Source organism: Equus asinus, unplaced genomic scaffold (genome assembly GCF_041296235.1).
Source record: "Equus asinus isolate D_3611 breed Donkey unplaced genomic scaffold, EquAss-T2T_v2 contig_803, whole genome shotgun sequence".
Taxonomy (NCBI): domain Eukaryota; kingdom Metazoa; phylum Chordata; class Mammalia; order Perissodactyla; family Equidae; genus Equus; species Equus asinus.
The window spans coordinates 2,748,128-2,766,093 of NW_027225520.1; the positions used below are offsets into that span (position 1 = coordinate 2,748,128).

A 17,966-nucleotide genomic window follows, 5' to 3' on the forward strand; every position below is an offset into this window, starting at 1 on the left:
GCTTGCCAAGTGGTGCCATGTCTGCACCCGGGATCCAAACTGCCAAACCCTAGCCGCCAAAGCGTAATGTGTGAACTTAACCATTGCACCACTGGGCCGGCCCCTTTGAGCAACTTTAATATAATTTTCTGCACAATGTGTTCACAAAGTTTTTTTAATTAAAGTTTCCTAAGTTCTGTATGATATGGGGGAAAATATTGGTTCTACTTACCTCTCTATTATTTCAAAGAAGCTGAGTAAGAAATAAAGATTCTTCTAAGAGCAATTTCAAAAATAATTTGTTTTCAGTTTGCTTTTAGAATAAACATTCAAGAAGGAATGAGTCCTTTACACTCATCATAGTAAGAAAAGATTCTTGATTTTAATTCTCAAATTAAGTTCCTGTATTCTATACATATCAAACCTACTAAAATCAGTGTACATTTGTTATTTTAAAATCAGGCTCGTAGGGCCAGCCCTGTGGGGTAATGGTTTAAGTTCGTGTGCTCTGCCTTAGTGGCCCAGGATTCGTGGGTTCAGATCCCAGGCACGGACATAGCGCTGCTCTTCAAGCCATGCTGTGGCGGTGTCCCACATAAAATAGAGGAAGACTGGCACAGATGTTAGCTCGGCGACAATCTTCCTCAAGTAAAAAGAGGAAGATTGGCAACGGATGTTAGGTCAGGGTCAACCTTCCTCACACACAAAAAAATCAGGCTATTAAATGGCTGTTTGAAAACTAGATCAGTCTACTCACCCAGCCTATGCATATCATACCAATTAGCTCTGAATCATGAATTTTATCTTTCATATTTTCTTAGGCCCTTTAGGTAAAGTTTTTTGAAGTAAATGTACAAAAAAGTGCACAAATCATAGTTTATGCCTATTTTGAAGTTTATCTCTAATAATGCATACCTTTCTTATAAGATAGGCCCATTTTATTAGACACTTTAAGTCACATATATTTAAGACTGTGGAGAGCAGGAAATATCTGTAAACTTTTCCTTCTGTGTAATCAGATGCTTTGTGTGATGATTGAAGTAAAGTCTTTGTATTTATGGATTTAGAGTTCTGACTGAAGATTTTTTTTTATGTGTGTCTAAGGTTCCACGGTTTTTAATGTCCTCAGAGGCATTTTGGAGGTAGTAATTGGTGTGGCAGCTGGGGCTCTTCTTGGATTTTTTATTCAGTACTTCCCAAGCAGTGACCAGGTAAAGGAAACCATCTGTGGGAAAGTCGTGCTCTAAAATGTCACGGGAAAACATTCTGGAACACTCCCTCAGAGCCATGTGAAGGACGTGATTTAGCAAATGACCCCCATTTTAAAACTGCTTGCTGCTCTGTCAGTGCTGTCTGTGAGGCTTAGGAAGACAGCTAAACCTTGAAGATGTTAATGCAGTCCTGGGATTTTCTTCTCCTATTTATATTCTGTACACTTCAGCTTGCACTGTAAAACAAATAACATGAATTCCAAACTAATAGGATATGCAAGTCTTATTTTTATTTTCATTTTTTTGAGGAAAGATTAGCCCTGAGCTAACATCTGCTGCCAATCCTCCTCTTTTTGCTGAGGAACACTGGCCCTGAGCTAACATCCGTACCCATCTTCCTCTACTTTATATGTGGGACGCCTGCCACAGCATGGCTGGACAAGCAGTGCATAGGTTGCACCTGGGATCCGAACTGGCCAACCATGGGCCGCCGAAGTGGAACGTGCGAGCTTAACCACTGCGCCACCCAGCCAGCCCCGCAAGTCTTATTTTTTTAATTAATTTATTTTTTATTTTTATTATTATTCATAATACTCAACTAAATCAAGATATAAAATGGTTCTTTGGGCCCACGGTTTTAGTGTCAAAATACCTTAGATTCTAATACTATCAAATAGATAGACCTTAACATTTCATTAAAATATAGTCTCTTTCTCACCGAGTAGATTGAAGTTCTTTACTGTACATAGTGATTCTTAATGAGAAACAAAGGCTTGTTTGTTTTCCTTTACCCTCTTTAGTCTCTTCTGATAGGTAAACATATAAAAACCTTTTCTTTTCTAAAAGAATTGGTGTTATTTTGAGATTTCAGAGCATTTTGAATGGAATTCAAATCTTAACTGAAGTAAAACTTTAATTAAGAAAATTAATGTTTGCATTATCAGAATGTATGTTGATTTGAATTTTTATTGTGCTGCAAAAAAACTCCAAGTAAAATAGTCTGTAAAAGATTTTATGAATGCATAAAAGAAAATTCAAGGATTTTCTAATTATGCAACAAAGTGCAAAGAAAAATGATGGCTTACATTTTGTTGCTTACTGTGTATAAAATGACAGGTGAGTTGAGTAAAGTCCCGCTGTGCTCATCAGGGCAGCGACTATCTACATGCAGCTCCAGCAGACACAGGACATTTCCAGAGACAGTACAGACATAGAAATTTCCAGCATAACTGATCGTTCTGTTGGGAAGCGCTGATCTAGTGCAATCCACACAATAACCCATGAAGAGAATACCTTTAATATGACCATTTCACTGCTGAGGCTCAGGGAGAGATGACTTAAACAAGGTCACGTAGCTAGAACGCCGTAGAGCTGGGTATGAACTCAGTTCATCCACTGCCAGGGCCTGTGCGCTTCCAGTCGAACCCTTCTAAGGACCTGCTGCCTTCTAAAGCAATCAAGAAGTTTAAAGGCTGAACAGGGACAAGTAACGAAAGAGAGGAGCACATTGCTTAGATTTTAAAAATCAACACCACAGACTCCTCTCAGTCTACAGCCACCTAGAGTTTCTTGGTATTCAAAGATTTAGAAAGAAGAACTGGAGAGCATCACATTAAAGAGTAAATAGAGAACCTAAAAATAATAGAGATATCATATCTTTAAGCTTCACAAAAACCCCATGATGTAACTGCTTTCAAGGAGGAGGAAACAAAGCTTGGAGAGGCTAAGTAATATGGCCACTGCATAGCCAATGGTGGGAAAGAGCTTGCATTTTAACCCTAATTTGTCCACTTCCAAAGCCCACACACTCTTTTCTGCTGCTCCGTTCAGCCCTGCGGACTTCTGCGTCAATGACTTCAGAGGAGGCTCACTGAGGTTCCTGAACGGGGAAGCTGCGTTTGTACACATGCTAACTCTACTTTTGTTAAGGAAAAGAAAGTAAATGTTATGTCATGCATTTATGTGCACAGATACAGACATTTTTATTTTCTACTAAGTCCTGAATATGGAAAAATCAATAATTAAAAATCAGTTCTATGAAATAATTGAGCTAACCCACGTTTTTTCTCCTCAAGGACAAACTTGTATGGAAGCGGGCGTGCCTTGTTTTGGGGCTGTCTGTGCTGTCGGTGTTCAGCAGTGTGTATCTTGGTTTCCCTGGGTCAGGAGGACTGTGTACGTTGCTCATGGCTTTCCTTGCAGGCATGGGATGGAGCAGTGAAAAGGTGAATTTCATTTTAAGTTCTTCTTCTCATGACTACTTTCTGATTAGATTAGTTTTTTTCCAGATACTTTCATAATATCAAGTTAATAAAATTAATCATAAGAGCTATTTTCTGTACATATACAAATGTATGCCCAAATGCACACATACACTTCCTTTTTTCCTGTTACATACCAATCTATAACTTGATGTTTTTACTTAAAATGTATCATGGTCATATTTCCATGATGCCTCCCTTATTCTTTGTAAGGGTTGCAGAGTATTGCATTGTATAGCTGTACTGTACTTTATTTAACCAGTTTCCTGCCTAAATTTAATTTAACAGACATTTAAATTGTTTCTAATTTTCTGCCAAGACAAAAAGTGCATCAATAAAATATCCTTGCATATACCACTAAGACACTATCAAGTCTAAGAAGCACCATTATTTTACATGCCACCAAGAGAGAAAAAGAATGCTGCCAATTAAACTATGACATCACTTCCTAATTTCAGAAATGAAAAAGTGTGTTTCTTAAAATCAACAAAATATAGCATATCTTTGAGTGTATCTATAGGATTAATTTCTAGAAATAGGATTTCTCTATGAAAGAGTATGCACATTGATACTTTTGATAGTATCAATTTGCCCTTTTTTTAACGTATGCTTTTTAAAAATTTTTTGGTGAGGAAGATTGGCCCTGAGCTAACAGCTATTGCCAATCTTCCTCTTTTTTTCCTCCCCAAAGCCCCAGTACGTAGTTGTATATCCTAGTTGTAGGTCATTCTAGTTCTTCTATGTGGGACGCCGCCACAACATGGCCTGACAAGCGGTGTGTAGTAGGTCTGTGCCCAGGATCCAAACTGGTGAACCCAGGCCGCCAAAGCAGAGTGCACGAACTTAACCACTCAGCCATGCAGCCAGCCCCTTGAGTTGCCCTCTTAAACAGCAGTACCAATTTATATTCCCACCAACAGTTTGTGAAAGGATCTGTTTTTCTGATCTGTGTACTTTCAATCTTTAGATATTTTGCTAATCTGACAGGTGAAAAATGTTTCTCATTATTGATCTGATTTGTATTTCTTTACAAGTGGAGCTAATCATCTTGTCATATATTTACTAGCCAGTTTATTCAAAAGCCTGTGCCCATTTTTTACGATTGTCTGTTTTTCTTACTGACTTTCAAGATCATTAAAATTATTCATTTCCTTTATGTGTATTATGGAAATTAGCTGGTTGCCATTTATTTAATTTCAAGGTACATTTTTATGGATTTGAACTTGAGAGGATCATATACTATTCTGCTTCATGAAGAAATTAGATGTGGGTGACCTAAACTAAATACACATATATCATTTGGGAAAACCAAAGACAACTGTTGAAAATAATTCAGCTTAAAATAATACTACATGAAAAATATATGTTGATTATCAGTCCTGAGGTTGGGTGTGCAGTGCCCTGCAGGTGAGCGGTCTCTGCAGAGGTCTGTAGAGGCAGGGCTTCACTGTGGGCACATGGCACTCCGTTGGAGGCTTTCACTCTCGGGAGGCAAGACATGTGCAGTTGGGCATCCCTTTGCTGTAGAGGAGGGTGGATTGGTGGGGCTGCCTGGAGCCTTGTGTAGATAAGGGACTGAGGCCCCAGGAAAGCAGGCCGCAGTGGATTGGGCTTTGCAGGCAAGGAGCAAGGCTCTGCAGAGCCCTGCTGCAGGCACTGCATGGGCCCAGGGCTGCTGCGTCCTCCTGGGGAGGCTTGGCTGTAAGGCTTATTTCAGGTCTACTTTTTTTTCCTTAGCAGCACCCGTATTATTAAATTCTCCTTTGTGATTTCACGTAACTTAACATCTGACAAGAGGAAAGCTAAAACATAAACTTCCCAGTATAAATTGGGTCCTCTTATCATCCCTCATCTCTTGTAAACATTTGCTCTTGTCAAAATTTGCTTTTCCGTGGCTTCACTTTCCTTGCAGGCCGAGGCAGGTGATCACACATTGCTGTTCAGTCTCGGGTCTGATCTCAGCTCCCTGGCTCCTCGCTGAGCGCTCACTGCTGAGTGCCTTCCATCCTGCCTGGGCTGCTGACCAGCGCACTGCTCTCGGAGCACTCTGGCCCCCTTGTCCGGGACAGAGCTCGCAGTCTTCACTCCGTGAAGGCATGCCACTGTGTGTGCACTGTGACCCTTGTCGAGCATCTGGGAGCTTGCCTGACATTAGCATTTTACAAACTGTCCCTTCACTTTTGAATGGTAACCTTTTTTAGCATTTAAAAAAATAAATTACCAAAGAGAATATTGTTTAGAATAAAGTTTATTTGATTTCTGAGTATGAAAGCGGTATATGCTTATTGTAGAACTTTGAAAAATTTTTTAAAAGTCAGATAAAAGGAAAGAAAAAATGATTTGTAATTTCTCCACCTAAAGCCAACAGCTCTGTAAACTATTTTGGTTTATTTCCTTTCATTTATTCAACAGGAAAATTCTCAAATATGCTTGTAGTAAGTTTCTTCAAATTGAATTTTATAGGTAAATGCTTTCTGTTGTCACTTGTTTAAAAGTCTTCAAAAATTACAACCAACTCATTATATTATACTGTCATGGGTGAAAAGAGGGAAGAGAATTAATCAATTTTTATTGCCACTCCGTATGGCCCTGTGCTAGCCAGTGAGGGGATATTCTCATTTATTCTCATCAAAAAAACCTTTGAAAAAATATTACCATTTACATTTTATAGAGACTGTAAGTCAGAAGGACTTAAATAACATGTCCAAGGTCACAAAATTAGAAAGTGGCACTGGGATTTAACTCAGGTTTATCGACTCCAAAGTGACCAGAATATACCATCATTGTGCAGGGCACGTTTTTATGTTTCGACATCTATTCGAATAACATATAGCAAGTGTATTAAAAACATTATACTTCCAAACTTTGCAATTTCAGATTGTTTGTAAATTAATAAATGATAGGATAAAAAATAAACAGTGAAAAGGAACCATATCATTTGGAATAGAACATAAAAGAGTAGTTTTAGCAACAGACGTCGAGGGGAAGACGGGTGCCCACCGCAAGTGGACGTGAGCCACTCGCGCAGAAGACAAGGGAGGGGGCCCGGCCAGTTCCGGTTACACGATTCTTCAGAAAACGAGGATGTGAGTCATGTAGAAAAGACCGTTATAAACCAAACAAATCATCTGTTTTTCTGCATTTGCCATAACTTTGCCTGAATTGCCAGCAGCCTGGCTGATTACATAGAAGATCAATGTAATCCCAAAACCCGGAGAGAGAACTGACAGCTTTTTTTTTCATATTTACCTCTGGTTAATCTCCTATGTATGTCTCTTTACACACACACACACACACACACACACACACGTGGATGCACCATAAGCTTTTTAAAACCAGTCTCTGCTATTTTAAATTATGCTGAAATCCAATATCGTTTCCTTAGGGCAGATTCTTAATGCTAAATTTTTTGGGTCAAATAACATGAACATTTTTAGGTTTTTGACACGTATTACCAAACTGGTTGCTTTCTAGAGTTGTATCCATTTACTTTTCCACCAGTAATATGTGAGGTACCTATATCATTACATCGTCATCAGCTTAGAATAATGTTTATCCAACTTTAGCACCACCTGGAAGTCTTGTTAAATTGGACTTGTGGACCCCACTCCCGAATTTCTGATTTAGTTAGACTACGGTGGGGCCTGAGAATGTGTACTTCTGATCAGTTACCAGGTGATGCTGATGCTGCTTCCCTGGGGACCACACTTTGTGAAACACTGCCTTAGAATATTATTGTTTTTAATTTTTATCCTTACTGATAGTCAAAAGTGGTATCTTTTTTTGTTTTATGCCTCCTTGCTTAACAATAAAATTGAATGCTTTTTCATATATTTAGCTATTTGTATTTTTTCTTTTTCTTTGATAGGTTTTTTGTCCATTATCTCCTAAAGTTGAATGTACTGATTATATATATGATATTAGCCCTTTGTGCCTTTTTTTATTGTTCATTTTTAACACACAAATATCTTATAGTTTCACGTGGTCCGATCTATCAATCTCTTATTATGACCTTTCCTCAGTTTATTTTTTCTTAAAGATTCCTTTCCTAGTGAAATCTTACCTATGTTATCTCATTTATTCTTTGCAATAACCTTGAGAGGTAGATACGAGACCCATTTTACAAATGAGGATACCAAGGCCTAGAGATAGTAGATAGAGTGCCTAAGGTCACCAAGCTAATAAGTGGCAGAGCCAGGATGAAAACACACTGTTTGAGTATATGAAAATGATTTCCTAAAGACAGGGTAAAAAAACCTTCATTGAATCACTTATATGGCAGACACTCTCCATATCTTTTCTAATTTAGTACTCAGGCAAGTCCCTACTTCTGGAGGCACCAAATCAATGAGTCCAGGTTTTGGACTGCTTTTCCTCCTTGTTCCATGGTGTAGCATAGGGTCTGAGCACTCAGACTTCCTGGATTAAGCTCAGCCCTACACCTGAGTAGCTGTATGCCCATGTACAAAGTATCTGACTTCTCAGTCTTCGATTTCCATATCTCTCAAGTGGGGAATGATAATAGCAACAACTTCGTAGAGTGGAGGATTAAGTGAAATAATCTATATAAGGCAAAGTGCTTAGTCAGAACACACTAATAATTTTTATGACTATCTCTGAGCAGCACAATGTAATAAAAAGAGCATAAAATTTAATCTATGGAAATTGGGATTCCAGTCCCAGAGATTCTACTGTCTAGATGTGTAATCCCAAGCAAGTCACTTACCTTCTCTAATACTCAGTTTCCTCAACTGTACACTGAGAAAAATAATAATAATCACTAAAGAATTATTGTGGCTATTATGTGGGAAAATGGAAATAAAACACTTGTAAACTCAGTGCTGTAGCTATATTGTTGTTGAATTATGCTTTGACAAGCTACAATATTTTATAAAATTTGGTTTGCGCCTGTAGTTTTCTGACATTATCTCATACTTTCCTGCTTGGTTTTCCTTGTAATCTTGCCATTATTGTATTCAAATGCACTCACTTTTTTAAGGCCTTTTTCATCTATATTTTTCATCTGTTTTCAAATGCAGTGCTTCTTCTGATGACTTTAACAGCTACAGGATGTTTTTCTTGATATATTTTCAATCTTCTGAATCTTGAAATCTTCTCTCTAAGAAGAGAAGTGTCAGCTTAAGTAGATATTTAACTCATGATGAAACTTCTGTTTCTCTTAACTTTCTCTTTTTGTCCATAATGGAAAGTGATTTCCATTGTTGAAGATTCTTACTAATGGTGCATACAGATAGGTAAAGTGGCCTTAACTTTCAGTGGACACCACAGTCTTCATTCCTCTGAACTCATGTCTTCTTTTGTACTTAGCCTATTTGATGACTCCTTTTTCTTTCTTTTTTTTTTCCTGAGGAAGATTCACCCTGAGCTAATATCCATTGCCAATCTTCTTTTTATTTTTGCTTGGGGAAGATTGTCACTGAGCTAACATCTGCACCAGTCTTCCTCTACTTTGTATGTGGGTCACCACCACAGCATGGCTGATGAATGGTGTAGGTCCACGCCTGGGATCTGAACCTGCAAACCTGGGCCACCAAAGTGGAGTGTGCCAAACTTAACTACCACACCACGGGGCCAGCCCCTCTATTTTCTTTATAAACAGATTCATTTTAGTTTTGAAGTTACAAAAAAACCCACAAGAAGGTACATTGTGGCTCCTCTCTCATCTTTAAGTTTTACAATATATAGGGCCATGTCTGATATTAAATTAGTCTACAGTATTACAATCAAAAACCAAATCGTGGGGCCAGCCCTGGTGGTCTAGTGATTAAGTTCAGCATGCTCCGCTTTGGTGGTCTGGGTTCAGTTCCCAGGCGCAGATGTACACCACTTGTCTATCAGTGGCCATGCTGTGACAGCAGCTCACATACAAAATAGAGGAAGACTGGCAACTGATGTTGGCTCAGGGCGAATCTTCCTCAGCGAGAAAAAAAAAAAAACCAAATTGTGGCCTTTGTCCAAGTTTAGAAATAAAAACAATTTGATAGAGAAAACTCAATATGCCTCTGCTTTCATTGGAGTTCTCAGTACATGAAATACTTTCGAGGACTTCTGTTAAGCCATTAGTCATGGCAACAGAAGGCTAAGTAACCTAAAATTAATGGAGTTGATTTTTGTTCTTTACAACTATGGATATCAGCTAAAGTCTGAACTTTAGCTATGATATACTCTAAAAACTAAATTAAAAAGTAAAATTTAAAGATATGTAGAAGGGTGGCATCTGGACCTTAGTTTGGCAGACGATTCACTGTCATTAAGTGATAAAGGATCTTGGACGTTATCTAATGTAAACCTCTCATTTTACAAATGAGGAAAATTAGGTGCTGAGAGGCGAGTGGCTTGCAGTTGGTGTGTGGCAGAATTTGAACCTCAGTCATGATCTGATTCCTTACGATGTGAAAACATAACTTTATAATGATATAGGAATAGAACTATATAAATAAATCAACCAACCCCTCATATACGGTGTCTTTAAACATTTATAAACTAAGAGGAAATAGAATCTTCACCTTAATAAACATACCAGAAATAACAAAAATTAAGAAAATAGGGAAACGAGGTAATCCTCCTTTGTCAAACTGCTGAGTACGTAAATGAAAGTATAGATCCTTAGATGTGTAAAAATGGTAAAAAAATGTTAAAATGTCGTTCAAAAACATAGATTCTTATTAGTTGATTGAAAAAATCTGTTAAATGTAAATTCTTAGACACTGTTAAGGGTACTGCTAAATTGCCCTACAAAAAAAGCATTATCAATTTGCTCTCCTACCAATTGCTGAGTTTCCTTACAGTCTTATAAATACTAGACATTATTAAAACTTTTTAGTGTTTTTTTCCAATATGATGGCTCCCCCCCCAAAAAAAATATATGGTATATCATTTTAATTTGTGTTTCTCTGATTACTGAGTTTTAGTATCTCATGTTTTTTGGCCCTTGTCTTTCTTCTGGTACAAATTACTTGTGCGTATGCCTTGCCCATTTTTCGATTAGGTTCTATGTCTGTTTCTTATTGATTGGATATTGCTCCTTATTCTGTTACACATAGTACAGATATTTTCCCCTGGTTTGTCACCTATCCTTTTTTATGGTTTCTTTTGCCACAAAATATTTTCGTTTTATTCTAGTCAATTATGTCAATCTTTTCCAAGGGTTTTTGTATTGTGTGTTATAAAGTTAGTACTTATATCAATTAGGGTCTTAGAAGGAATGAGAAACCATATAGTAACTGGAATAGGGAAAGCTTATTATTAACCATACTAGGGATTGTCTTGTAAGATGTAAAGAGGCCCCTAAAGAATATAGGAATAGCAGCTATAAACCCCTAGGGCTGAGATGCAGCATCCGCTTCCACCTCCCCACCCCACCCCACCTACTTCGGCACCCAGGGCTGAGAATCCAAGCCTTGTTAGAGCCTTGGTTCACTGGATGGCAGAGAAGTCACCATGGTACCCTGCCTGCAGAAGTTGCTGGAAATCTACCCTCTAAAGGTGTATGGGGTGGTATGTTGCCCAGGGCAGTTGGCTATGAAATCACCCGAGGAGGAGGCTGGGGGCAGCTGCTGACCGCTGAGTGCTGCTGGCCGCCATACACCCTAGGAGCCTGGCTCTGGAGAAGCCACCCGGGCCGCAGGACCCGGTGCGGAAGCATCCTGCTAGGAGGAGCCACCGAACCAGACGAGCGCCTTCCTCTTGGAGTAGCTCTTGGGCGCCCTCTAGTGGCAAAATTTAATATGGTCCAGCTAGCAAAGGGGAAAGACTTAAAAGGGTCCAGCTCCATCTTCTTTTTTTTTTTTTTTTTTGAGATTTTATTTTTCCCAAGCCCCCCGGTACATAGTTGTGTGTTTTTAGTTGTGGGTCCTTCCAGTTGTGGCATGCGGGATGCCACCCCAGCATGGCTTGTTGAGCAGCGCCACGTCCACATCCAGAAATCGAACCGGCGAAACCCGCGGCCGCCAAAGCAGAGCGCGCGAACTTAACTACTCGGCCACTGGGCCAGCCCCTGGCTCCATCTTCTGCAGAGCAACAATTGAAAGGAGGATTTGGAGCCTAGGGGCAGTAAGTTAATAACTGGCACAGCACTTCACTATACCGGAATTTTATTTTTGTGCATGATTTGAGATAGTCATAAACAGTATTCTTTTATAATAAAATAAAATTGGAAACAACTTAAAGGTCTATTAATAAAGAAATGGTTGAATAAACTATGGTACTTCCATATCATACATTATTATGCAGCAATAAGGTGCATTTCTAGATATATGTATAAATATTACAAGATCTTTTAATCATATTGTTGAGTGAAAATTAACTATAAAGTAATACTAAGTATTATGGACACACACATCATGTATTCAGAAGTCGAAGTCCTCCTGAGATGACTTGATGAGATTCTTTATAGTTAACATCCTTTTGCAAACCAACACCAACGCACCTTATGTAATACCTTAACTGTTAGAAGTATCTTTATGCAATTTTTTGCTGTATTCTAGCTACCTTCTTATTTATAGATGCCACATAGATAAAGCCTATCTCAGGTCAAATTGACTCAGATTTCAAATTAGTAAAATTCTTAGATCTTCTAACTTCACATAATAAAAATCCCTGTATGTGTATGTGTGTTTCTTTTAGGCAGAGGTTGAAAAGATTATTGCAGTGGCCTGGGATATCTTCCAGCCCCTTCTCTTTGGACTGATTGGAGCAGAGGTATCTATTGCATCTCTCAGACCAGAAACTGTGGGTGAGAATTTCAAAGTAGTGTTTTTGCTAAAATCAACTTTTTATATTCAGTTGTAGTATCTGTAGTAGGTTTATATTTGGTGGTTCCCATTGTCACAATTATATAAAAAGTTAATACTGATCTTTTAAGCAGTTGGTTAGAAGAGAATGTTTGTCAATCTAAGACAGTAAATTTTATGCCTTAAATATTGTTGCTTGTAAAGAAAAGTGTCGCTCTTAACTACTATCAAGAAAATGCAGGCCTTAAAATTTTTTTCCAACGATAAGAATGTTCATCTAGGCTTGTCCTGATCAAGGGCCAGAATTTTAAAGATAATTAGGCAGTTCTATAATATGTATCCATGGGATAGAAATGTTTGTTCATTCATTCTTTTATTCATTCATACATTCAAAAGCCATCATATTAAAACTGTTGACTTTTAGTACCATACTCAAAAATTAATTTGTACACGTATACAGATGGTCCCCGACTGACGATGGTTTGACTTAGGATTTTTTGACTTTACCATGGTATGAAAGTGATATGCAGTCATTAGAAACCATACTTCGAATTTTGAATTTTGATCTTTTCCCCGGCTAGCGATATGCCATATGATCCTTTCTCGAGATGCTGGGCAGCCGCCAGTGAGCTGCAGCTCTAGTCACCACAGGATCATGAGGGCAAACGACCCATACACTTCTACCCTTTCTGTTTCTCAGTTTCAGTAAGTATTCAAGAAATTACATAAGATAGTGAACATTTTATTATCAAATAGGCTTTGTATTAGATGATTGCCTAACTGTAGGCTAATGTAAGTGTTCCTAGTACATTTAAGGTAGGCTAGGCTAAGGTATGATATTTGGTAGGTTTGGTGTATTAAATGCATTTTTTTCTTTTTCTTTCTTTCTTTCTTTCTTTTGGTGAGGAAGATTGGCCCTGAGCTAACATCTGTTGCCAATCTTCCTCTTTTTGCTTGAGGAAGATTGTCGCTGAGCTAACACCTGTGCCAGTCTTCTTCTAATTTGTATGTGGGATACCGCCACAGCATGACTTGAGAGCGGTGCTAGGTCCACACCTGGGATCCAAGCCTGGGAACCCTGGGCTGCTGAAGCGGCAGGTGCGAACTTAACCACTATGCCACCAGGCCAGCCCAAAGTGTATTTTTGACTTACAATATTTTGACTTAAAGTTGACTTTCAATTTATGATTGGTTTATCAGGATGTAACCCCATCGTACATCAAGAAAGACCTGTACTCATTATTTCCTTCTTTTCTTGCATCACAGTATTATTCCGTCCATACTAGGGATCCCATCCCTGCCACCTCCTTCTAGATCTCACACAGAGTCTCCCCTTTTTCTGACACATCTTCAGATATCCTTGTCACAGCTTTCTCTTCTGCAGAATTGAAACAGATTTTAATCTCTCCTATCTTAAAATAGTATCTTTCTATTCTGACGCATGTGACAACATAGATGAACCTGAGGACATTACACTGGGTAAGATAAGCCAGTTACAGAAAGACAAATCCCGCATGATCCCACTCCTGTGAGGCATCCAGAGGAGTCAAATTCATAAGGACAGAAAGGAGAGCGGTGGCTGCCAGGGTTTAGGCGGGGAAATGGGGACTTGCTGTTTAATGGGTGTAGAGTTTCAGCTTTGCAAGATGAAAATGTTCTGGAGATTGGTTGCACAAAAATGTGAGTGTTTAACTTAATGCTGCTGAACTGTACACTTAAAAATTGTTAAGATGGTAAATTTTACGTGTATTTTACCACAGTCAAAATTTGAATAAATATATATATATATATATATCCCTTCTTCATTTCACTTCCCCCCTCACCTACCACTCTCTCTCTCTCTTCCTCTTTTCAAACTTTTCTAAAGAGGTAACTGTGTCCCCCTTTTCCATTTCAACTCTCATGCCCTCCCTCAGAACATTTCAGCCCAGCTTCTGCCCCATTCCACAACCAGCCCCGCCCTCACCACGGTCGTATTGCTGGATACACGAAATACGTGTTAGTCTTGACTTGACTTGATCTCTCAGCAGCATTGGACGCTATTGACCTCTTTACAACACTTTTTACGTTGAATTTTTACATTTTCCAGTGCCCTCTGAGTCTTCCTTTACACTATATATGGCTTAAGTGCTGCTCTTCCTCCAAGTTCTTTCAAAAGATTTCTACACTTCACGCTGGGTATCATTTCTCTGAGCTCAGCTACACTCAGTGGCTTCGATTATAAACTGTGTAATTGCAAAATCTTTATCTCGAATTCAACATAGCCAGTTGCTGCTTGGACATCACCACTTGTAAATCCCACAAAACTTGAGGCTCAGTGTGTCCAAGGCTTCCTCATCATCCTCCCCAGACTGCTCCCTCCTGGGAATGGGATCGTCCCTTTTGTATCTTGTACTTAAGGCAACAAATACTTTTGAAAATCTACCACGCTGGGAAAAATACCCTCCAATAAAGAGCCACAGAACCTTTTCATAAAGAAACCATGTTGCAGATTCACAATAGAGCATCAAGCAATGTCTGTCTGGTGTTTTACCAGCCTCTTGAGAAAGTTATTTATCCTTTCTGATCTTCATTTTTTTTCAACTGTAAAGTGAGAATAATTACTCCACAGGTTGTAAAGATTAAGTAAAGAGATGCATTTAAAGCTTAATACAGAACCTAGCACAGAGCAAGCACTCAACAAATGTTACTTTTTCAAAAACCACCCTATTACCTAGTACTCACCTTAGCTTTGCCTTTCTCAGGTCCGGTAGCTTGCCTTGCCCTAGTCACAATCTCTTATTTTGCAAATCAGAATGAACTTACCTTTATCAGCAAAGGATTCTGAAGGACTGAACGAAGTAGCTGTACACATCAGCCAGGGTGATGGGCAGTCAGTGCACACACCAGTATGGGGAAACAGGTGTAGAAGCCAGTGTCTATTCTGACTGGTCAGTGCCCAGCCAGCTCTCTTCTGACTGCCTGATTGCCTCCATACTTGCTGATAAATATTTTGAATATCACCTCTGGTCTTATCCTCTGTAAAGAATTCTCAACCACTTTGATGAAAATATTAAGTTTTTTCTCTTCTTCGCCCTCTTACCGGTATATTTACACTGCACTCACCTTTTGGTTCTTTATGTTTCTGTCTTCCTCTGACTTTGGAGTTCATGGAGGCAAAGTCTGTACGTTATGCGTGTTTGGGTATCAGAACCTAGTCCAAATTCTGTTATGCGTAGTTATAGTTTAATAAATTCTTGTTAAATAAACACATGGGAAAAAGTGTGGTTCTTGCTATAAAGCATAAGATAAATAACATTCAAATCTCCTTTGTGGAAATTCAAATATATTTAGTTAATTTCTGGCTTTAATTTAGGGCAAATACCTTCTTTTAAACAAATGGTCTGATTGATCCTTAATATTGATGTTTTGACAAATTATGCCTAATCATTTTTGTCTTTTTAATTTTTTAATGTTTTTAGATTATTTCTGTTGATAGAATTTTGAATCAATAATCAGGAGATTCCATTTCTTCCCCAGTATTTCGTTATGTCTAAAAATTGAGTATTTCTTACAGGCCTTTGTGTTGCCACCCTGGGTATTGCAGTACTGATACGAATTTTGACTACATTTCTGATGGTGTGTTTTGCTGGTTTTAACATAAAGGAAAAGATATTTATTTCATTTGCATGGCTTCCAAAGGCCACAGTCCAGGTAATGATGGATCTTAACTCCTATTTCAATATGATCCCTTAAAATTTTGAATAAGAGGGCTTGTCCAAATTTGGTGAACAAAAGTAACTAAAGTTTGATTTATGAAAAGAATTTTTACTAATCTACTCTAAAAGTTTTATTTTTGGTATGCTGATTCCTTTAATATGATGGCTCATTTAAATTTCTTTAGATCTCCAGGGTACAACTGAAAATCCAATAAATCCCTATGTTACTAGAAAGCAGTAGTAGAGGGAGGGAAGAGTTTGAATTTTCATCAGTCAGAGCTCTCTGAATCACCTAGAGATTTTTCGTTTTGATGTCTTCTAAGAAGAGAGTGAAACAGAAATAGCGCGGCCCATGTTAGTGTTTGGAAATACTTCACTGTCAATATGATTGATGATCAGTTATGCTCAACCTCGGTCTTTATATATAATGGAGAAAGATTTATTGAGAAACAACTCAGAAAATGCTTTATTGATTTCCTAGATTATTAGTTAATATTAAATTTTTCAAACTAGCTGTACTTCCTGTCAGTTGTCTCAATCACATGACCCAAAATTTGTGCACTCTAACAAGGCACTAACAGGTGCTTGAAATTATTGACCATGCATTTGGTAGAATACCTATAATTGCTAATTAAATTAGAACTGTATAGATTATCATTTGTTGCAAATAGCCCTGATTGTATTGTATATTTTCAGACTAATTATAGCAAACAAGATTTAACTGTTGCATCCTTGATTATTTTGCAATTATTTAAATATGTAAATTTCTATTTCATGAGATGAAAATCAGATATTTTTAATTTAGGAAACTTTGAGGGTTGTGTATGCTCTGTAACTATATGCCAGATTTGGTGTGGCTATAGGTTTGGGCATTATCCCAGAGAAGTTTTTTTTTCATCAGACTTTGAAAGATGTCTGGGACATAATGGCTAAGAATACTGTGAGGTTTATATGGTACAATAAGTGGAATAGTTTCTCCCTCAGTGTCTCCAGCTTCTACACTACTTCTGGTAACTTTATTAGGTAACTATCAAAATAATTACTCTAGTAGCTTTGGTTTGAAAGATTTGTTTCTAAAGGTTAAAATTTGAAAGACAGCACTTTCCTGCTGTCAAAGCAAATTTATAATAAGGAGAAATTATCTTGGATGTGGTGAATAATGTATGTACTGTGAAGCAAGTATTGTATGGAATTTTCTTTTTTCTTCTTTTGCCACTGCCTAAGAAACAAGACTTTCTTGTATGTTTTTTTCCATATTAGTGTTCTTCAAACTTTTTGGTCCATGACCTGCTGTAAGAAATATATTTTAAATCACAATATATTTTAAATCAGCATACCTACAAACCTCAAAACATACACACACAATGGAGAACTGAAAGAGAAATATACATTGTAATGAGTGCAGTTCTTGCCAAGAATTCTTGAAATGTTGAATTAGTTATGGTACAAGGAACCTGAAATAACAAAGAGCCCTCACATACAGGGACTAAGTGAGATAGATTTTTCCTTCTCTCCCACCAGCAGTCCAGCATGGACACTCCAGAGCTGGCAGGGTGACACTGTCCTCAGCATGTGCCTTCCATCAGTTCACCATTTCTCATCAGGGGGAAGGGGAAAAAGAATGATGTGCAAGTGTCCATTTCTCTTCAGGGAACAATCCAAAAGTAGCATTTATCACTTCTGCTCACCTCTCAGTGGCCAGAACTTAGATATATAGCTTCATCTAGTTGCAGAGAAGGATGAAAAAAAGTCTTGGTTTGGACAGCAATGTGACCAGCTAACACTCAGGAGTTCTAGTTTAGAAGGGAAAAGGGGCATTCAGATATTTGTGGGCAATTAGTAGTCTCTGCCATTGTGTCTCATCCACACCAGCATTCTCTCTTCTGATTCATTGTCCTAGAGGACAACATTGTTGTGTTTTGTGGAATAAGGGAATAACCAGATTGATTAATATATTATTTTCCCAAGTGCACTAATATGGCATTTTGCCTCTAAAAGAAAATGAAGGTTTTCATAATACTTCCCAGTAGACAAATTTTAAATAAAACATTTCACCAAGACCTA

The 17,966-nt window shown here is 38.1% G+C and overlaps 1 protein-coding gene across 1 annotated transcript in view; it reads left to right on the plus strand.

The window, feature by feature from the left end:
• LOC139044380 (sodium/hydrogen exchanger 9B2-like) overlaps window positions 1–17,966 on the plus strand; it is a 54,606-nt gene that overhangs the window by 35,492 nt on the left and 1,148 nt on the right. Inside the window, exons 6-9 of the mRNA XM_070503876.1 lie at window positions 1,084–1,190; window positions 3,266–3,415; window positions 12,098–12,206; window positions 15,761–15,897. Of these exons, the coding sequence (XP_070359977.1) occupies window positions 1,084–1,190; window positions 3,266–3,415; window positions 12,098–12,206; window positions 15,761–15,897 (503 nt within the window). The remainder of the gene's footprint in view (window positions 1–1,083; window positions 1,191–3,265; window positions 3,416–12,097; window positions 12,207–15,760; window positions 15,898–17,966) is intronic.